The 22,526-nt window shown below is 43.1% G+C and overlaps 2 protein-coding genes across 3 annotated transcripts; one reads left to right on the plus strand and one right to left on the minus strand.

Moving 5' to 3' along the window:
- Positions 1–383: 383 nt before the first annotated feature.
- Positions 384–11,447, minus strand: plag1 (pleiomorphic adenoma gene 1). The gene is made up of 4 exons (XM_063206579.1): positions 11,319–11,447; positions 6,845–7,191; positions 5,781–5,997; positions 384–3,976 (listed from the first exon to the last, which is right to left on the minus strand). Exons 2-4 carry the CDS (start codon positions 7,078–7,080, stop codon positions 3,008–3,010), a joined length of 1,422 nt encoding a protein of 473 aa, XP_063062649.1. The 5' UTR covers positions 7,081–7,191; positions 11,319–11,447; the 3' UTR covers positions 384–3,007.
- A 174-nt stretch (positions 11,448–11,621) lies between these two features.
- On the plus strand, positions 11,622–20,583 carry chchd7 (coiled-coil-helix-coiled-coil-helix domain containing 7). Of its 2 annotated transcripts, none has more exons than XM_063206585.1 (4): positions 11,622–11,906; positions 12,631–12,696; positions 13,035–13,133; positions 19,299–20,583. In XM_063206585.1, the coding sequence occupies exons 2-4, from the start codon at positions 12,643–12,645 to the stop codon at positions 19,401–19,403; spliced, it is 258 nt and encodes an 85-aa protein (XP_063062655.1). In that variant the 5' UTR covers positions 11,622–11,906; positions 12,631–12,642; the 3' UTR covers positions 19,404–20,583. The 2 variants fall into 2 exon arrangements, with proteins under 2 accessions (XP_063062655.1, XP_063062654.1); XM_063206584.1 differs by having other exon boundaries at positions 11,633–11,906; positions 12,581–12,696.
- Positions 20,584–22,526: the final 1,943 nt, after the last annotated feature.

Raw genomic sequence — 22,526 nt, forward strand, 5'->3', positions numbered from 1 at the left:
TAACACTGCAAGAGCTGTACCTGTAAAAAAACACACACACACGCACGCTCACACACTATATATATATAACTGTACACACTATCATCCATCTGGCTAAATATGACATCTAAACCTTTAAGCATAATAAAACAAACAAAAAAATATTTGAGAAATAAAAGGCATTCGATCTGAAAGTGCTATATTCAAAACTGCCCAAATATATAGAGGCTTATCAAATATTTCATTTCAAAAACAAACTCTTCTGCAATTGTTCACTCACTCTCGCTCCCTCACACAAGCGCACGCGCACGCACGCTCAAATACGCGCACAGACACACACACACCCACACAACCGCTTCCAGCAGGTTTCACAACTAAAAAATATTCTTTTCTCCCATTTTAGACACTAAAACATCCACAGACAGCGCCTCCAAAGGAGGTGTTCTGTTCTCAGCTAAAATGTACTGGAAGTGCTATTTGCAATAGAACTGTTGCTGTTATGAAGTGGAGAAGAAGAAAGAACCAGGACTGTCACTGATCCCAGCCAATCAGAACTGGGTTTGCTGGGTATTCACTTATCAGGTGGAGCATAACTGTCAGGCCTGAGCCAATCAGAACTGGGATTGTTAGGTCTTAACCTATCAGAACCATGTCTGTCAGGCCTGAGCCAATCAAACCGTGGCTATCAGTCCAAAAGACACTGATATGTTGTTTCAATGTTCAACAAAATCCCATGTCAGTGCAACAGCATTTAGAACTGTAGGTTTGACTTTCTTCAACGAATTATTCCCTTTGTGCATGTGTGCGTGTATGTGTCTCTGTCTACTGAAAATACCTGTGCAAAATATTTGATTACTGGTTAAACAAATAATTACAGGTTCAGTTGTGTGATTGTGTGTGTGTGTGTCCTATTTTCCCTTTCTTCATTGTAAATGGAACTAGAACAATGTTCTTTTCTATGAACAGCAGCATTAAGAGATGTGGCCAAGAGGTCAACAGGAGTAGAAGGAGTGGAAGAACGAGAGAGGAGAAGATGGGGTGGAAGAAAAAAGAGAGGGAGAGAAGTGGAGGGTTGAGAAGGGGGTAGGGGTGGAGAGGAGGAGAGAGAAAATAAGACGAGAGGAAAGGAAAGGAGAAGGTAGATGTTGGGTAAGCAGGTCCTCTGTGGCTCTGGGTTTGGTCAGCTTTGGCTTTGTAGAAAACAGAAACGGTCAACCAGAAATGCTCGGCTTTCAGCACCAAGCAGCAACGCATGAGTGTAACTCACTCACATACATACAAAGAAAAGAAGAAAAAAAATGTAAAAGACAACAAACCAAAAGAAATTAAATTGGTTAGCCGTGATGGAACTCTCATCACTATAAAAGTTAAAAGTGCTAAATGGAAACATCACTTAGAGGAACACTCCACTTCTTGGCAAATGGTCTAATTTTCCAACTCCCTTCAAGTGAAACAGTTGGGTTTTAGCTGGGTTTTTTTTTTTTTTTTTCAAATTCATTTAGCTCATCTCTGGATCTGGCAGTAGGATCTCCAAAACGGACAGTAGCCTTGCAACTATTAGCTGAGCATGAATCATTCAATCAGATTAATCACCACTGCTGGTATGGTCTGATTCGTTAATTTATGTCTAAATAATAGCCAAAGTACTATGCCATTGCCAGGTCCACACATTGTCTGAATGGATTGAAAAAAATAAAAAATAAAACTCAACTTTTGAAGAAAGTTGGAAGATGAGGCCATGTCACACAATGTTCCTTTAAAAAAAACAACTAGAATCTACGTCAATGCTATCAGAGACACTCCACTGCAACCACACTTTAATCCCCTATCCTCCCTTCTCTGGCAGTGAGTTAGCCAGCGCTTGGCTACACTATCTTAGAGATCGTCAAAGGAAAAATAAAGGATGAAACACTTACATTTGAGGCATTGTGTGTGCAAGGCATAAGCTGATATGGGAGAATGTGTGATACAAGTTTTGTAATGGATGTGTCTGTGAAAGGCCTTTTTGTAGATAATATCTGGTAAAGCACAAAATAAAAATCTCTATATATGGTTTATCGGTAAAGACACGTCATGTGTTACTGGCATCAGGATTGTCCTTTGACTGGTAATGTTTATAGCTGAACGTAACTGTTGGAGTGAGGATGTGTATATGATGGGTGTATGATGGGTGTGTGTGTGTGTGTGTGTGTGTCTAAATTGAATGGTACGTTCACACAAAAAGCAACAAAAGCTGTGAGGTGACTAGTCGATTCCCAAAAAACATTGTTGTAATTTGTTTGTGTTTATGGGTAACTTGCATAATGTTTATAGTCCTCAACTTTTAGGCCGAATAAGTTGCCCAAAATGTGGACACTCGTACCTTCTTTTTTATTCTAATGGCTGGAATATGCTTGCTGCAGGGTACATGTGCATGTGCACATTTGGTGCACACATGTGTTGCCTTGACTATTTTATTTCAGTTTTGCACACAGTAGCACACTTCTGCGTAAGGTGTACAGATGCATGCGCAACAAGCAATATCGACACAATCACTAGGAGACTTTTTTTTCTGAAAAATACAACGCGTGATGTGGCGTTGAGAAAGGAGAGCGCCACAGGCTATCTGCTCCTTAGAAGATACCCCCACTATCGTACATAGTGCTCCAATAGTTCTACAGAAAGTATGCGAGTATGCAGCGAGTGCGTTCGCTTCTCACATGGTTGTGCGCATGTACATAAGGTCACACAGCAAGCATATTCCTGCCTTAATCACATTGAGGCTTTTTTCGCAATTGGAAGTGAGTCACAATTTTCCTGACAGAGTGGATGGTAATTATATTGTGGAGGTTGGGAACTTAAAACAACTGGTTGACTGTTTATTTTGCTGAAAATGTAACTGATTGGAAATGGGGCACTAAGAGGATTTCCTAACGTACTGTACCGAAAAGTAATGTTGGGCAGTGTGCTGGTTGACAATCTTCAATCATCATTGCAATTGGCAATGTTGCTTTATAAACTCTTGGTGTGAACGCACAGTAATTTTGTGTTACTGAAAAGCTTGATGGAAGCGAGGCAGGGTGGTGGTTGTGCTCAGGCTAGCTGAGTGTGTGTGTGTGTGGGCATGGGTGCTGCTTAGACTAGCAGGGGTAGCGTAGGTGGAGGAAGAGGAGAGAGTTTGTAGGGGACTGACGGGCTCTCTGCTGGGATCCTGGGAAGAGGCAGAGGGGGGTGGAGGCGTGCCCAGTGACAGCCCCTCCTCGGCTGGGTAGGAGAGCCCGAGTGACGACCCCAACACCCCCTGGCTGTAGCAGGGGCCGTTGAGAGGCAGGAAGTTCAAGAGCTGCGAGAACTCCAGAGACGAGGAAGAGCCGAGGGCCTCGCTGCTGCCGGCCGCCATGGCCGCAGCGCCGCTGATCTTAGGAAGTAAGGGCGAGTCGTCCGCGTGCCCGTGCTCCGGGGGTAAGTGACCCTGCAGCTCCAGCAGGTAGTTCTCTAGCTCCGCCCTCAGGGGTGGAGGGGGCGAATAGGACATGGAGGAGCTCAGTGAAGGGTAGTGCAGCGTTAATGGAGGTGAGGGACCAAACATGCCACTGACACCACCACCACCACCACCCAGCACTGATAGCTCATCCTTCACGACGCCCCCGCCAGTGCCCATCTCACATGGGACACCGGTGGCGGCGGAGGCAATAGCCGTAGGGAGCTGGCAAGCGATTGGCTCCAGCTCCACCGGCTCGGCCTTGACGGCCAATAGCAGCTCAGGGGCGTGGCTCTTCTTCACGTGTCGCGTCAGGTGGTCCTTGCGGCCAAAGCGCTGGGCGCAGTACTGGCACAGGAAGTCCTTGCGGCCCGTGTGCACCACCATGTGGCGACGCACATCCTTGCGCGTGTAGAAGCGCCGCTCGCAGTGCTCGCACTGGTGCCGCTTCTCCTTGGCGGCGGACGAGCTCTTGCCAGCGTGGCCGCGCAGGTGCTCTAGCAGCAGGGGCGTACTGGGGTACGGCTGGAGGCATACCTGACGACAAGGTCAAACACGAGCAAGCATTACCACTAGTAGTTACCACTACTTACCAAATGAGCAAGCGTTACCGCTAGTTACCAGTAGCTAGAAATTGCCATACTTGTAGGGTGACCAGCTGTCCGGACTTCGGCCGGACAACCCCGCCCCTTAACTTTCTAACCTAGCGTCCTCGCGCGCACCCATTGCTTCGACTTGCCGAATCCCCGCCTCCGTGGAGAAAATTGTGAAGTTGGCATTCTAAACTGTAGGCAGAAATCAGGGAACAGCGCTGCCATCTTACCTCAGACAACTCAGCTGCCAACAACAGTTTTACTTGTAAAACAATATTTTTGGGGGGAAGGATTTTCGCATTGCATTACCTCACTCCGATAAAGGAGTCATCACCACTAACTTAGGCCTATGGTATCAGACGGCAGGTTACGATAGACAAATCCTTCCGTTGTTGTCTGTGTAGGCCATTTCATATTTATTTATTTATTTTTAAATGTATTTTGGGTAGTCGTGCATTCGTAGGCCTAATAGCCAACCATCAATTTGATATACTTTATTCAAAGTTGGTCAGAAGTATTATCAGCGGTGTTTTAAGGGAGGCAAACCGCTTTTGTCAACCTTTTTTTCATGCAGACGCTGGATAACCAACAACACGAGCTCAAAATACAGACAGCGCCCGTGCAGAAAGACGTTTCTTTGCCCTGTTTGTAAAGTTGTGAGATATCGTTGTAAAGGCATTTAGCGGACAAACTTAATTGCACTAGGCCAATGCGTTGCCAACAGTGCAGGAAAAAATAGGAAACAGACAGTAGGCAATAATATAGTTGCCTTATTTAACTTTCATACAGTCAGTTAATGAACTTCATATATGGCTATTGCACGGAGATTTCCCCGACACAAGGCGACAGCAATACAGTTAATTCGCTGGGCGAGAGGTTATATCTGGAGTAACATGGCGGCCGCAGATATCGGAAACGCGACCGACTATCAAGGTGTAGTTTGCGTCGATGACGTTGCCTCGCAGCTCGAGGCCATAAGCAAAAGGCTAGGAGGAAAGGAAAGACAAAGAGAGGGACACACGGACGTCGTGAACAGGTCGTAAAAACGGACTGATGGCCACCCTACATACTTGTCAAACGAGCAAGCGTTACCACTCGTTACCAGTGAGTGACTACCACTAGTTATAAAACAAGCGAACATTCCTACTAGTTAACCACTGGTGTGTGGCTGGAGGCACACGTAGAGTCAAAAAACGAGTAATTAGTCATGAGAAATGGATATTGCGTGATGGGATAAGGTGTTGCGCTGAGACACACTATATTAGTCAAGTATCAAACAAATAGGCCGTTAAAGGTGCGCTGTTTAGTATGGTGGCCAGAGTAGGTATTGCAACTATCCTACTCATTGAAACTGCCAAATTTGATCTTTTCATGATTATTTACCAAATAATAAAATCATATTTACTAGTACAGTAAGTTTTGCTGCTAAAAATGTATATTTCTGGAAATTCAAAATGGCAGACAGACTGACATGGAGATCCACCTTTTCATGTTTGAAAAGTGCAGGTTTCCCAGTCATAATGAATATGTTCATGGTGTTGGTACTGTAATTACTTGTGAAAAAAGGTAACATTTGTGAAGGGGCAGCATGAATTCTAGAAAGAAACTGCTAAGAATATTACACAGTGCATCTTTAACATAACCCTTCTCACCCCTAGTGGGCGCTACTGTAGCATATTTTAATGGCTTTGGCAGGTCGCAGCGTACTACAAAACTACAAGACAGCAGCTGGAGGGCGGCACGCCTACCTGACAGGTCAGATCGCCGCTGTGGGCCGCATGCAGCGCCAGGTGTCTCTTGAAGCCCAGCTTGGTGTTGTAGCTCTTGCCGCACGCGTCGCACGTGAAGGCCTCTTTGTTGGGGTCGTGCGTATGTAGGTGGTTCTTCAGGTGGTCTTTGCGGTGAAACATCTTCTCACAGTAAGTGCACTTGTGGGTCTTCTCTGGTGAGTGTGTGGCCATGTGCCTTGTAATAAGATCATAAAAAACAATGAACTCAATGACCTCCAGTTTTGAACTCGATAACCTTCAGCTTAAACTCACTTTTTTGGCGGTTAATTGTGTTGAATTCAGAAAATGGACACGTAAAATACATAAAAGAGAAAAGGATACATTAAACTTTATGTATGGATATGATTTTTATAATCCAAATCATGTAGATGAACTCAGTGACCCTTAATTAAACTCAAAGACCACTCGAGTAAATTCCATTTTTTAGGCTGCAGTTGTGTTAACTGTGATAAAACCATGATAAAACAAGGGTAAAATTATATTGTATGTGATTAACTTATGATTTTAAATAGTGCTGTAATCGAATTCATGTAGATCGAAACCATGAACTCAATGACCCCAGTTTGAACCCAGTGACTCTTACTTTTCCAGTGTTCTAAACAGTGTTTTACTCGCACTGACATAGGATAAAATTAATGTTACACTATACATACACCATTTTAATGACTTTTATACATGTAAATGACTTTTATAACGTAATAAGTATAGAGGCCAAAAGTGAGGGCCACACGGTAAAACAAATAGAGAAGTCTCAGCTGCAGAGAACTAAAACAGGGGCTCAGTCATGGTGAACATGTAGGTTATTATTTCCATAGTCAAGAAAAGTACGCACATCCAGGAATTTAAACTCAGCATGGGGGCCAGACCAAACAGGATTGCACAACTGCAAGTAGCTTTAAACAGCACACTAACATAGTGAGCTGGCCTGCATGTACAGTGTTTTGGGAGGGAAAAAAAGAGAGGCAAAACCCATTTCCTGTCTGCCTACACGCGTGTATGCATACATGCATATTAAAACCTACCGTAAGAGTTTGTACTTGGAGACAAAGGCCTTGGTGCAGTCGGGTTGAGTACAGCCGTACGGCCTCTCACCGGTATGCGAGTACGAGTGGACCTTGAGCTTCTCCACGCTGTTGAAGGCCTTCTCGCACAGCTGGCATGGAAAGTTCTTCCTCACCTTGCCCTCCACCCTCCTCTTCCTCACCCTGCTCGCTCGGTCCGTGGCGTGAGGGCAGTCGCCAGGGGTGACTGTGGCCATGGCAACTCTCAGGGCAGGCCGGCCAAGCGGTCGTAGACGACGACGCTGCTGTGCCCCGATGCCGAGAGCTTGAGGGACCTGAAACTCTCAACACCGCGAGGAGCCAACGGTCTACAGGTGGGGACCAGAATGGGACATACAGAAGAGAAGGTGAGCAATGGCTGTGTGACGTTGTGTGTGTGATTATGCAGCACACAGCGCACAGGGCACAATTTCGCCTCAATATGGAGCCTGTCACATACACAAGAGCAGAGGCAGCTGTCGTCTAGGAAGTTGGTCGTTGGATCAGAGGGTTGCATGTTCGAATCCCACCCTGGCAAATAGAAAGAGGGTGTGTCCCTACACCTTCATTCATGGCTGAAGTGTCCTTGAGCAAGACACCGAATGCTACATTGTAAAAATTGTGGGTGGGCAGCTGTAGCCTAGTGGTTAGGGAATTTGCCATTTGATCAGAGGGTTGCAGGTTCAAATCCCACCCTGATCCTACAGAATCCCTACACGGCCTTCATCCATGGCTGAAATGCCCTTGAAGTCCACGTTTCTCCAGAGCCTTTTGCCAATATGCTGACGTAACTGTATGTCGCTTTGGATTACACTGTCGGCTAAGTGTAATGTGATTTGAATTTCGCTTTGTAGAATTACGTCTCAAGATTTAACTCATCGCACATGTGAGCAGGAGGGGCAGAGCCGTAACAACAGAACCCCGGGAGTAGTGTATGGAGGTGGGACGGAAGGGGTGGCACTTTGTGGTAGATGGTGGAGTCAAAAGTAGTGTCAAGAATGCGCACACATCCAATACTTGAAATGCGCTCAGAGAGTGAAGACCTCCGCCAAGGAAGCTGTTCGATAGAACATTTGACTGTTACACCCTCATTTTGTTCAAGTCTTTCTGCCTGGTTTAGAAACTGGAATGTCAAAATTCACCCTATCCAATGGTGAAGGATCATTTTAAAAAATCCTGGATCCGGATCGTGGTCCAGATCACCACCAAAATTAAATCACTTGTTCCTTTTGTCATTTCCAGCAACGTGTCATTTCCAGTGACAGACAGCCAAACAAACCCGACCGAAAATGTAACCTCCTTGGTGGAGGTAAAAATAGGTGCCGGATCAAACAACCAACATGAAGAAAAAGAATAAAAACACTGTTGCTGCTCACCGATTTATTAACACAACGTTTCGACCTCAAGAGGTCTTCGTCAGGTGTATGGTAGGTGTGTGTGTTAATGACAGTTCTTTTATAGGCTAGGAAGGGGCAGGCCTAGTCTATGAAAAAGATGTCACTCACAAACACACACACCTACCTTACACCTGACAAAGACCTCTTGAAGTTGAAATGTGTTACTTAATCTGTGAGCAGCAACAGTGTGCAGATTTTTCTTCTTTTTCTTTCATTTGGTGGATTTTGAGATAGTTGGTGGATTTGCACCTCAGACAAGTCACAGGCCTGTAACCTCATTGTCTTAGTAGATCACGAGCAAAAATGTTATGGAATGTGACTAGTGATGGGTGATCTTGATTAAAAGCTCCAATCTGGCCATAGCTCAAACTGTTTGGGCATTGTCTGTTACACCAGTGACCTGGGTTCGATTCTGGCCCAAGGTCGTTTCCCGATCCTCCCTCATCTCTCTCTCCCACGTGCTTCCTGTCATCATCTCACACAGTCCTGTCGAGTAAAGGCATGAACGCCCCTTAAAAAAGCTACAATCTGTAGTAGTATGTCTGTAGTATTTTCATCAACAAACTTGTACTAGGTCTCTCAATCTTGCTGTTTGGATATTGAATAAAAGTATTCATTTTTCATTGTGTTATAAAGCCACAGATTTATAACATTTCACACATGGATAATCCCGCAAATCCGATGCATGCAAGGTTGATTTCTGCAAAAACTGTATAAAGAGTGTATGGCAAAAACTGGTATAAGCTAATTAGCTCTTCATTGGACAGCAGTCATGATCTCTTACTTAATACCTGCAATTTATTGGTTGGTTAACTGGACATAACTGGTGGACTAGACATTAAATCATTTAGTAAGCATTAGGTAATCGTTTGATTAGGTAATCATTTGTTTTTTTTTCAGGTCCCTGAAATACTTGAAATCATATCCAATTACATCCAAAAATGCTTTGTACTGCAAAACATGTCATTAACGATTAATAGTAATATGCATGAATTAGGCCTATGATTAAGTTTTCATAGGCCTAATAGAAAAATTCAATCACATATCACTATAGTGAGATATCTTTAATTAAGATGCACAAACTCATTCATTACTAAGATCCCATCCTGTAAAAGATGAAATAATTGATAAATCAATATGTTGGGAGGCTATTTAACCAATTACAATGGATTGACTGATGAAGAAATGTAATGGATTTATAATATATGTTTTAGCCTAGGTGCACACTCGTCAAATCCCAGATATTCACCACACAAATGGCAACAAATTCTTTAAAATCATCTAGTATTAATTAGATTTTTTTTTAAATGAATATGCCTATTTTATTATTTCACAACAACATTCAATGATCTCTGAATAAAAAAGGCAGCAAATTATTTTTTTATCAAGGCACTTTGATAAAAAAAACCCTAGCCATCCAGATAAAGAAAAAAAACTCTAATGTCATCGAGGCATAAAAGACTATTGTCAATATATGTTGACCATTTTATTCCAATGCCAATTTAAATGTGCATCCAAAACACAAGGAATGTACGCATGTAAGACTTAAATACACATGCCATTTTTTGCTCTAGTTCTAGAGAAAGTGACCAAAACTAGCTCAAGGTGGTTGGTTGAGTAAGAGATGCCTCTGTCTCTTTAAGAACCTATAGGTCTCCTACTTCTTCAGACCTACACGCCATACCAGAGAAGTCGGGTTACTCATAACTAGCAACTAGGTCAGAGGAAAAGAGGCACAGCACAACTTGCTTGTAATAGCTCATGAGTTGCACAGACAACATAATTGCAATTAGCCGCTTTCATAGTTTAGAAACATGCGTTTGGATACAAAAACAGCCACACAAGTGACGCAAACAAGGGGAGACTCAATCGAATTCTTCGCAAAACTTGACCGAAGTCTTCTAGCAATCAACACACATGATGACACTCCAGATTCCACTCGGCAGTTGTCACTCAACTAGCGTCAGTCCAGCACTGATTGATCTCGCGCATTGAGAAGACAAGCACTTGTAGATTCTTTGCATCCCCGCAAGTGCAATACCGATGATGGGGTGATGCTCACTGACTACAAGGCGGAACATTTATGAACGAGATAAGACTATACTGTTCAATCGGTGTCAATCAGACGGTGCTGCCCGTGCAACCCTGCACAACAAACGGTTATTTAACGACCAATATTCAACGGCGCAACCTATGCAGGAACGATAGACGTCCGCGTCATGTAAGGAGCCGAATTAGAATGCAAACAGCTGCTCTTTCGGACCTCACTACATGAACAACAGTTTAAAGTTTAGGACCGCTCTGACAGGAAAGCGTACACTGATGTGCAGTGTTGATACGGCATGTTTAACATCGCCTAATTAGTTTCCCTACACGTCTCCCTCCATTTTGGTTGTTTATGATATTGACAAGCAACTTCTCCACTTCGATAGCCTACTGCAGACGTTTGCCATCGCACGTCTTTAAAACTGTCAACACCGACTACTACAACATTGTTGACAATAATTCGTGTCACAGCGTGCTTCTTGTGGTTTTAATGAAAAACTATGGTGCAAAAACGTTTTTCAATTTAAATGCACTTTTCGTACATGCAAACCTGCTACCATCGATAACAGCATGTTTACAGTCGTTTCGCGTGCACATACATGTCAAAATTAAAGCGGCGTGTTCGCAGCATGCATTTTATAATCATTTTTGTAGCATTAAAATGCGCGTGCGTTTGCTTCGGCTACCTCGTAGCGCGGTTGTTATTATATTCAGATAAAAACTTAAACTAAGCAAGATTTAAAAACTTTTCTTCAACTTTGGACGACTCAGTCGCTTCCTCTGAGTGTTGACATTCGTTTGCATGCAACGTGACTTGACATAAACTAATGACACAATTTATTTTAATTTTCTTTATATTTATGTCTTCCGCTGCTTTTCTCTCTGGTCCTAAACTGGGCGCTGATTAACACAAACTTTTTTCCCTAGCTCACCCCCTCTCTCATAATTTGAATAACCCCGATATTTTAATTCAAGAAGACAGTTACAATTTCGGTAACACACGTCAAACTCACCGCAGACGCGTTAACATCCTTTCTACGGTGTTTTTCTTGAGTTTCAACTATTTTCCGAATTTTTAATAATTTTTTTCTCATATTTTTTGCTGGACTCCGCGGGCCTGAAAATTGTTTGCTTTCCCCTCTTTCCAGCAGCCATTGTGTGTATGCGCTGCGGTGCAGCCAAACATAGTTTGGCCACGCCCCCTCACGAACCCGCCTTCCTCTTGCTTTTGATTTGTGAAACGCCCTGTCATTTTCATATTTTACTGTCACTGATGGTCGCCTTTTTAAATGTTCAATTTTAGGAGTCGTTGGCGATTCTGTCAATCGCAATAGACTTCGTTTTACTTTCAGTTATAACAATAGGTGGGCTAAGGGTGTCTTGTGCGCCTTGCCATTGGTCCTTGGGCATGCCAGTGGATTGTGTGGTCGCAATACTTCTCTCAGAAAGCATTCGACTGTATGCTACTACTGTCTGTCATCGGTAGGCGTACCCGGTTGTGCGAACTTGCAGACCCTGCAATGACGTCTGCTCGGGCATGAGGAGCACAGAAATGAGAGACTACGACCTACGGCTAACAACTACAACACGGCCAATGCAAGGTAGGTGCCGTCCTGATGTCCATTTGGCACGTATGTACTAAAACTAGTTCATATACCACCAGAGAGCGTTCCGTTATATTCAAGTTTGTACCAACCATGATTAAAGAAAGTGCACTTGGAAGGAATAACACCTTACATAGCCACCTGCTCCATAGCATTCTGGTACTCTGCGTGCATCTAGCATGTTTGATAACAGTATGCCGTGTGCTGCATGACATGAGGATGTCAAAGCCGGCGTTTGGATTTTTTAAACTTCTTGAAGAGTTTTAGCACCTGCAATCTAGTCAGCCTATAATACAGAAGAAGGGGCTGAGGTGTTCGTTTACTAGTAAGACCCCATTCTGGCCAGACTGCTAGCTAGCCAGCTAGCTGAAGGTCAGTGGTTTGATAAGTTCCTTTCTACTGCTCGACCATGTAACAGGGTTAGAGGTAGTTCTATTCCAAACTCAATTTTACATCAACCTGAGAATGTGCACTCATGGCTGACTGAACTTAACACAAGGCTTCTTGTAGCTGAAATGTCTATGCTAGTAGTTGTACAACATACTGCGCCGTACGTTTTATGGTATTGTATCAACCAAAGCAGCTGAAGCTGTACCAACATTAGGTGTCATGTTCCTGATCTAAAATATTTTATGTTGACTTGGCACATGGGACTTTTGCTTGACCCATAGTGTGTGTCCGGTTGGTGGTGTCCCTGTTTTCTATACTCCCATGGTGACAGGACAACCAGACGATGAATACCAGTGCCAGAAAGGTCCGCGACGCGGACATCAATCCTTGCCTTGAGGTAGGGGAGTTTTTGTTTTGTTTTTGTTGTTGTTTGGTTGTTTGTTTTTCCACTTGCACGCGCTAGTCAGCCTTATGCAAGGCAGACATCGAAGTCCAGGCAGGTGTTTGCAACTAAACTCCCTGGAGGACAAGCCATGTCTAGTGTCACTGATTAATGTACAGAACACACCACAGATCGACTATTGCCGTATTGTTCAATTTTATAAATGACATTCTTTTCTTAAATAACTACACAGTTGAGAAATGTGGTAGACATTGTGGATGAAACCTGATATTGTGTGCGAAAAGATCTAGTGCCAATATGCAAAGCAGCTGTGCCATTCTTGGTGTTTTCAGGAGAGTGATGGTTCCCAGAAGTGCCTGAACAGGAACAACTATGAGAAGGCCATGTGTTCGTACTACTTCCAGAGATACAAGGACTGCAGGAAGTACTGGGTGAGTAGCCCAGGGCTGCAAGTCAAGCTAGAGTGCATCTTAATATGGGACCTTGCCTCCTCCACTTGCTTCTCGTCATGATGACATCACTGACAACAGCATTATATTTCAATATCTTGCAGAAGCTCAATTGTAAAGTCTTTTTCTCATTTGCAATTGGGATGGTGAATGAAAAACAGTCCCTCAAAAGTTGTTGTGGCGAGGCTGACAGCTGGGAAACTTTATCGTTTTCTCCACGGCGGAGGGGCCAGGAGGCGGGGCGAGGAGACAAGCACAAGTGGAGGAGGCAAGGTCACATATTGGGATGCACCCCTTCTCTCTCTCCCATCTTCTCCTCTGCCCTCTGACCTTCGTGTTGCGTGGAGAAATCAATGGGCTCGTGCGTGGGGGCGCTGAATGCGAAAATATGCATAGCATTGATGCACACACTGAAATTACGATGGACGTTGTGGAGATTGGCAGATTATGCGCCATCGCGAACAGCAGCATTGTTTTCCACTGACAACCAGTGCAGAGCGCCCATTCAGCATCTTGAGTGCTAATGAGAGAATGACTTTTGAAATTTCTTTTTGCAAGATATTGAGTAAAAACGGCACTTCAGGGTACAATAGCCAAAAAAAATTAAGCGGGCAATCTGGGTTGTCGCAAACACATTTTCATTGGGCGCAGTTGTGATGGTGCATGCTGCAGCAGTCTGCCCATGGCGCATGCACACTTTGATGTTACAAAATTGTTAGACATTCCTAACCCAGAATGCATTGTAATTTCATACTGCACGTGCACGCTGCGCAGACTGCTAATGCATGTGCTATCACACATTAGCACATTGAGGAGAAGCATTTCTTTCAGACCACAATGGTGGCTCGCATTGATCGCAGCTATATGGAGTACCTGAGTCTCCTCCCCTTCTGGGCAGCTCATGGGGCTGTGAAAGCCAAAACTTTTGACTGGGCTGTAATGGACTGATCAAAGCTATTTTCCGATCCACCTCGCATTTCCCCTTCGATCACACATATGCTGTACCTCAGAATGAATGATAACCAATTATGTACTTTTCGACTTAACTTGGCGAGCGATTTGTGAGTTGTGTGTGTTCAAAAATATGTCATTATTTGGACAACACAACATACAGTAAGTCGCATGCGCAGTGGTAGGGCTGGCTGTGCACCTTCAGCCTCCGTTCACGTCAAATACCTGAGGCGCACGATGTAGTCTCATAGCCAGTTTTGCACAAAAAATAAAATAAGCTGTCTTGCGCGCCGAAAATGAGTGGTCTCACGACGCAAATCCAAACCTTTTAAAATTCACTGCTATCATATGTGAAATCCAGAGCACATGCTAAACGGAATGAGGATTTAGCTTGACTCGCTCCATTCACTCCCATTTAAAGTTTTGCAATCTACAGCCCCATGGATAGGAAGTAGAAGGGCGTGACTTAGATGCCCCATTGTCTACCTGGTAAATCAGTCATGGGTTAAAATTCAAAGGCACGTTTAATATACCAATTTACCAGATGTTAACACCAGGGCTATAAATTAACCTTTTCCACCACCAGCCAATTTGGCTGGTAGATATTTTTTCTAACCAGCCTAACAGAAGTTCAACTAGCCATTTTTTTTTTATCTCGCCAAAAGAAACTATGCGTTAAAGTTTTTTAATTATTTTTTTATTCAACTTTTTCCACAACACAGATAAAGGATATCGGCCTACATAGACCTACTATTATATATATGCTGTAGCTTACATGCTATATACTTTTAAAAACATTTTTCAACTTATGTTTATTTTTTATTATTCAATCCATTTAATTCGTTTTTCCTCCATTTCCACTGAAAACAGTGAATCACATCACATATGCCAGACCTTTAACATAGCACTACCAAATACGCCTACAGCTAACACTACAAACCCTCCCTCAAACCAAGCCTAAGGTAAATAACAAACCTAAACCTCACAGAAACACAGCATGCCATCAACATACTGGCAAATATCATGGACCATGCCATGCACAGAGGAGAGGGAGCGGAGGAGAAGAGAGGAGAGGAGAGTACACACACACGCGCACGCACACATTGTGCAATAAAGTGTATGATGTCTTGTGTGTTTATGCACAGAAGTAGTCTAGACACCTTCATTTCCTCCAGGAGCTCCACGCGCAACAAAATGACAAGTAGCGATTACGCCATGTCGCGGAAATGTTCGCTTTCTTTTTTACTTCCATAGCATTGGTAGTTTTTTTTGTTAATGCTTTTTTCACGCACTCGCACGTCCATGCAAGGTCTGCCCTTCTTTTCGATGGAGTGGGCCTTACGAATCAGCAACTCCATGCAATTTCGCCAGGACTTAGAAAATGTCAGACTACTTCTGACTGACAGCTACGCGCATAAATTGACAGGCAGCTCTCCTCATCTGTCCTTGTCGCATTCGCTCCACCACACCACTCCATTTAACGTCTCTATTAGCCTATGTGCATTCACTGACACAGAACCTTTGCCGTAACCACTAACACATTCTTTATCACCCGTACAAAATATACAACGCAGAAGTAACCCGCGCTAGTACTAATATAGAAACTGGTTTCAGCACAAGCCGCGCGGCTCTTTTAAAATCTCTCTGCTCTTCAAACAAGCAGTGGCTCTGGTGCGCGCTGTGATGCAGTTAGCCAATAGGCGTGAGGCTACGTAACTGTGATTAAATAACTAACCAATGGTTGTAGGCTGCATCATGACAGTAGGCTAGTGTCCATGGGTAATGTAGGAAACCTTGTCGTCTTTGGGTTCTCAGAAGCAACCGTTTAGACGCTTATAATTTATTAGTCGGGCGCTACCAGCCAAATTGCCGCGTAGATCATTTTCTCTACTAGCCAAAATGAATATTCACGCGCATTTGGCGGGTTGGCGGGTGTTCATTTAAAGCCCTGGTTAACACTACAGAGCAGGTGGCATTAGCTATTTCATGAGGTGGGAGAGAATATTGCTAATGTATGCCTTTTTCTTAACATTCATACTTAAATAAAACCTCATCGTGCACCAGCGTGAGTTGTGGCCAGGCCATAGTAGTGCCATAGAGACATAATGGTTCGCCGTTTCTGATCTGGCTTTGGTGCTGTAGTAGACACCTTAACTGTTTGTACACAGATGTGACTTAATCGGGCTGCTCACTCATTGTTGGAACAGAATCGAACATGTACCGCACATTTGTAAAGAAACTAGCCAGGTGAGGTTTTTTTTCTCCTGTGTTTCTCCTATGCTTCTGGTACAGCCATTCCCTCTCAGAATAGCCTAACAAGTGTACTTTTTAGGATCCCTATTTTTTACAACCATATACGCTTCAGGACGGCGGGTCTTCTCTCTTTTAGGGTCTGCTCTGTGTGTGTGTGTGTGTGTGTGTGTGTGTGTGTGTGTGTGTGTGTGTGTGTGTGTGTTAGAGCCAACAATGTGCGCGCAGTCAGTGACAACGAAACTTCTAAAGGGGTCAGTAGAGTACCTCAGTGAATCAACTTCACTTCTGATGAATCACATTTGTACAAGGGGTAGCCGTGGCCTAGTGGTTAAGGAGATGGACTGGTTGCAGGTTTGCATCCCACCCTTCCACCCCCCATCTCATAGCTGAGGTGCCCTTGAGCAAGGCACCTAACCCCTCACTTATCCAGGATACACGGCTGGTACTCAAAACAACTGTAAGTCACTTGAGATGAACGCGTCAGCGTCCTAATTTATGCTTCCAATGCATAGCCTCTGCATTCGTCAAATCGGTGTCTGTGCGCGACCATGCCCCCCACGCAGAGGCTCTGCGCCCGTCGTTGAGTGCCTCAAAATATCCTGACCATCCTTTGGACGGACGTGAAGGACGCAGACAAAAAGGGCGCTGTGATTGGTCGTCTTGCCACATCCTTGTTCTTGTGGCAGCACAGTGCCGGTAGTTTGCGAGAGAAAACCTGTCTATATTCTTTCAATATTAATGCTTTCTTTCTAGTGTATGCAAATATATGAAGCTACAAGCTAAGTAACAACAAACAATGCATCAGTTAAACACTCGCAACACAATGCCTGCAGTCTGACTACCGTAGCCTGTTCTCCTCCACTGAATGTAAACGCACATTGGGCAGAGTCAAATGTTTCCATGCTTGCATTTTCTGCACGTATAAAACAGACTGGGTATGTAAAATAATGATACCAGTACATTGCCTTTGCAGTTTGTGTGAAAATACTTAGCTAACTGAGCTAGAAAGCAACATTGCTTAGTAATGGCCGCAGTGCGTGCAATGTAGTGAAAGTAATCGCGCTATTTCAAATTTGGCTCGCGACATGAGACCTCGGGTGCCGATGCATAAATGGTTCGTGACCACACCCAAGCGACATTTGACGTTCGCAGTTGCAAAAGTCTAATATGCGCTTAAGGGTAATGTCGTTTTTTCTGATGCTGCACTTCTTCGCAACCCACCATCTCCCCAGCTCCTTCTTCTTCTTCTTTTTTCAAGTATTTTCCAGCCTTTATTACTACAGGACAGTGGAGAACAGACAGGAAATGATTGGGAGAGAGAGACAGGGAGTGCGTCTTAATATGCGACCTTACCTCCTCCACTTGCGCTTGTCTCCTCGTCCCGCCTCCTGGCCCCTCCTCCGTGGAGAAAACGATAAAGTTTTCTTTTTGAGGGACTGTTTGTCATTCACCATCCCAATTGCAAATGAGAAAAAGACTCTACAATTGAGCTTTTGCAAGATATTGAAATATAATGCTGTTGTCAGTGATGTCATCATGACGAGAAGCAAGTGGAGGAGGCAAGGTCGCATATTGCAACGCACCCAGGGAGGGCCGGGAAATGACCCCGGTTGGATTCGAACTGGGTTCCTCGTGGGGCTGCAAGCCCAAATGTGGGGGGCTTAGCGCGCTGCGCCACAGCGCCCACCTCAGCTCCATCTGAACATGGCATAGGCTACGCCTACTCTATTCATATGGGCATAGCGAGCTCTCCTAGTCTTAAATTGGGCAAGCATCCCCTACTGCTGGTGCCGTCCCGACATGCTGGTTTTTCACATGATGCTATCTCTGCATGCTGCGCTTAAAGTGATACTGTCCTATTTTTGGAAGTAAGTTTATTTTACACCTCTCCTTGAGTGAAATGATGGGTTGTACCTTTCTCCTGTACTTTCAACCGTTCTCTGACTATGGCAGTGCAAATTTTACTTCAAAGCTAGCGGCTAGCTGGTCTCATAGGACTCAATGTTAACTGCTAGCTTGGAGGTAAAATTTGCACTGCCGCACTCAGAGAACGATTGAAAGTACAGGAGAAAGGTACAACCCAATCATTTAACTCAAGGGGAGGTTTAATATGAGCTTATTTCCAAAAATGGGACAGTATCACTTTCATAGAAGCTGAGGACAGCACTGATTAACAGACCAGCAGCATTTCTAGAGCAAGGGAAGACTATAAGATGCACCGCTGTTTGGTAGAGAAACTTCTGCAAACAACAAAACTACAGCACATAGGCTAGTAGGCTTACTGGTGGCCTGTTTACTTCCTTACCCTTTGCTTTCATCAGCAAGTGCAGACACAGTGCTCACACTAATCATTAATTAATAAATAATTTCATCATTTTATTCTGTGTTTGTATGCTTTAGAGAGTCTTTCACCTTCTGTACTTAGGTCTGCAACTCTCACGTTTCCACAGCTACGAGACCTTCTGTTCTACCTACCTCAAATGCCACCAAAACAACCATTGAAAATATATATATTTTTAAAAACGCATGATCGAGTGGAATGTGCCAGCGTCCTTTACTTTCAAGTGTGGGAAACCCATGTATTCTTTACAGTTTGCTACTTTTCAGTAATGAAACTTGAGGAATATTTTGAATATTGATTCATCACAAAAAGGGAATTGCAACTTATCGCAACTTTCACCTCCCAGCCCACCGCAACAAAATCACTTATACCACGATTTTCTGGAAAGCCTCTTGCAAAATTTGGCATTTTAAACTGCAGCTTTTTGAAAAAATGCACACTAATTCCTAGGGGGACTGAATTGAAGTTCAGCAACAATGATGGCTTCTAAAGAATCATTAGTGTACTGTATGTCTCTTAATGTATATGCACCTGTGTGGATACATTTGGCTCGAAGATGGACATGCATTTATAATCTCTTTTCCTCCGTTTCTTTCCTAAAGCACAACGTCATGATCAATCGGAGACGGGATGGCATAAAACCAGACATGCCCACAGCGGCTGAGCGGGAGGAGATCCTGGCAGCCCTCGGTGGAAAGCCCTATTGAGATCTGTTGTACGAAGACCCACAAACCAGCACAAAGCAAGTCTGTAGGTGAGCGCCCTTCAGAGACGGGGTGTCTCTACTGAAAATGTGAATCTTTTTTCTTTTTTTTTCCTGGAGCGTTACAGCATCATGTTTGATGATGCACTGAAAATTTTGAGGACTGAATATTTGCTCCGTCCTGTGTAATGAAATATTTCACTGTGCAGTGACCACGAACACAGTACAGTGACCATGAACACAGTGGACTACACAGTGGAATACACTACCATGATCCGGAGCACTATGACCACCAAGGAGCGGTTTTGTGTGATGTGTTGATGGGACTGTATACCCCATATTAAGGATCATCAACCTATACCTGGTCAGGTCACGGATGCTCTGAATGCCACATAAGAAGACATACATTTGCAGTTGCAGATGGTTGTCTGAAGTTTGTAAAAGCCTGTGTGTTTTGTGTAGGGGTATTATTTATGTTTGTAAAATTCACCAGTATTCATTGTCACCTGGAAAACGCCATTAAACAGGGAATTCTCAATGAATATTGTCACACCAACTGTGTGCCTATGTTTCTGTGTACAGTAAGTGAAATAGTGCTCGTAAGTGCCATAGAGTTCCAGTATCTCTTGTTAGCATTTCAGGACTTCCTGGTTCCCTTTTGCGAGAATAAATGGAATGGATGAATGGGGACCAGTCTCAAATGTTGTCGTTTGACACAAGAATGGCCAATCATGTCATCCCTACAGCCTATTTTTAATACCCTCGTCAGTTTGCGGGGGTTCGCTAATCGCATGATTGCACACACACCTTATTTGAGACAGGTCCCCGTTAATTTTTAATAGCAAAGGGAACCAGAACTTAGTGTTGCCAGATGTGACTGATCAAATCCTGCCCAAAAGGTTCTCGAAATACGCTAAATTATGCCCAATTTGAACAAATTACATTGACTTATGGGCAAACAATGGCCGTCCGTTTTTACCCGCAGACGGCCATCGCAAATTGGGTGGGTAACCGTCCAATCTGGCAACACTAACAAGTTAATACTTGGATCTCTATGGTACTTGAGAGCTCTGTTCTAAAATCTGAACATCAGTTTGTCCTGAAGCTCAACCCTAGCAAAAGGGTTTTGTCAAAATGTTGTTAATAAGATGTTTATGTAAATAAACATGTACATTTTGGTTGTATGTCTGTGTAAACTCATATTTGCCTTAATGGTTTACTTTAGCATAATGTAAAAAACATCAATTGTATAATTACTCTCATCGATACAAACACATGTGTAGTATGATTAACCACAGATTTGTACATCTTTGTAGTTTCATGAGGTTAAATTGTCAAAACAAGAACCAGACCTTTTTTTCAAAGCACTGTTGAAATTACTGGTAATAAAATCAAGTTTTTTTATAACCTCTTAGTAAGAGGCATAATGTCAGAGCGGCTCATCAATGAAATAGCTCTTTTTTATCAAGGGGATCCGCCATGGCACATGTATGTGCAATTCTCATTATCTCCACCAGATGGTGCTGCAGTCATTCAATAAAACTGAATGAACTTTCCATCCGTAGTCAGTTAAATATGCATTAAAGCAGTGGTGGGGAACCTATATTTTATCCGCTCCCCAATATCACTCTGCTTTAAGATTCATCACTAGAAGTAAGCATTCTACGCACCATTGTGTGTTGTATGACCTAGTAGGCTGGCCATCACTAGATTTTAGACGTCATAAACATTGGCTTTTATTCGTATACAAGGCCTTAGTTGGCCAGCTCCCCTTGTATATACAGAGCCTTTTATCTTTTAGCAGTCAAGGATACAATCTACGCTCAAGTAGCTACATTGTTTTAAATGTCCCCATGATAAAAACTGAATTTGGTAAAACTGCTTTTATTCATTGTGCCCCAACTCACTGGAATGAACTGCAGAAATCTCTTAAGCTTGCTGTTTTTATGTCTGTAGCTGAGTTTAAAACCTATCTTAATGACACTTTTAAATCTGTCTGCACTTGCTTTTAATATTTTAATCTCCTTCTAATGTTGTTTTATGTTTATTATTTTATGGTTTTTATTGTGTAATTTTATCTCTTTATCCATACTGATTTGTTCTGTTTTGTCTGTGTCCTGTCTGTAAATGTAACTTTTATGTGTGCTGCCGCCTTGGCCAGGGCTCACTTGTAAAAGAGAATTTTATTCTCAATGTGATTTTTTATTTCCCTGGTAAAATAAAGGTAAAATAAAATAAAAAAAAAATAATATAATTTTAATGTTCTGCAGCTTCACATGAAATGTGACAAACTTTAGTAGAGAAATCTTAGAAATTGCATTTGCAATACAATTAAGTTATATTTAGGGGACCTTCAATATAGGCCTAAAGTGCAGAGGGAAATCCTGATTTGTGTTCATAGTACGATCCTTGGAAGACTTTAACAGCCCCTGGGGGAAGTTGAATTGCCCACTCGAATGTAAAAGGTTCCCCACACATGGATTGAAGGTTCTCTGTGTAGGTTGGTGGTCAAAATAGTTATTGCAACTATGCTGATCGTTGAAACTGTGCTGCCTATTGCCAAATTCGATCTTTTCATGAATATTTAGTAGGTAATAAACTAATTGAATAGTATGACCAAATTACAGCAAGTTTTGCAGCTGAAAATGTCTTTCTGGAAATTCAAAATGGCGGACATGGACAAGACTCCTCTTTTCATGTATGATAAGTGCAATTTTCTCAGTCATAATGAATACTTGGAATTTGGTGGTGGGAAGTATTCATGACTAATGTAACATTTGAGAATGGGCAGCATGAATTCTGGAAATAAACTGCTAAGAATATCAAAGAGTAAACCTTCAAGCCGTAGAAAAGGACAAGGATACCTATGTCCACTAACGCCTTACATCCTAAAGCATCCCTTTCAAAAAGGATGTGAAAAAATGATGAAGCGTGTATGTGATGGGTTCTGTAATTCATGTTTGTGTTTTGTATTTCCAACCTATAGCTATTCCAGCTGCATTTTGGATGAGCACTCCTTGAAAAAAGCTGAAATGGGTTATGTAATGGCTAAATCATGATTCACTGGGGGGGGGGGGTTCCGCCATACATGCCAACATCGTTTCTTTGGCCTTCATCAGGCCATATT

The sequence above is a fragment of the Engraulis encrasicolus genome, chromosome 9 (assembly GCF_034702125.1).
Source record: "Engraulis encrasicolus isolate BLACKSEA-1 chromosome 9, IST_EnEncr_1.0, whole genome shotgun sequence".
Classification (NCBI taxonomy): Eukaryota; Metazoa; Chordata; class Actinopteri; order Clupeiformes; family Engraulidae; genus Engraulis; species Engraulis encrasicolus.

Bases quoted from the DNA above. Each gene is read 5' to 3' on its own strand.
- plag1 (XM_063206579.1), bottom strand. From the start codon at position 7,080: ATGGCCACAGTCACCCCTGGCGACTGCCCTCACGCCACGGACCGAGCG. The intron at 5,998-6,844 runs GTAGGTTTTAAT...TCTTATTACAAG, and splicing joins TCCAAGTACAAACTCTTACG to GCACATGGCCACACACTCAC. The intron at 3,977-5,780 runs GTAGGCGTGCCG...CCTTGTCGTCAG, and splicing joins GCGGCGATCTGACCTGTCAG to GTATGCCTCCAGCCGTACCC.
- chchd7 (XM_063206585.1), top strand. From the start codon at position 12,643: ATGAATACCAGTGCCAGAAAGGTCCGCGACGCGGACATCAATCCTTGC. The intron at 12,697-13,034 runs GTAGGGGAGTTT...TGGTGTTTTCAG, and splicing joins ACATCAATCCTTGCCTTGAG to GAGAGTGATGGTTCCCAGAA. The intron at 13,134-19,298 runs GTGAGTAGCCCA...TCTTTCCTAAAG, and splicing joins AGGACTGCAGGAAGTACTGG to CACAACGTCATGATCAATCG.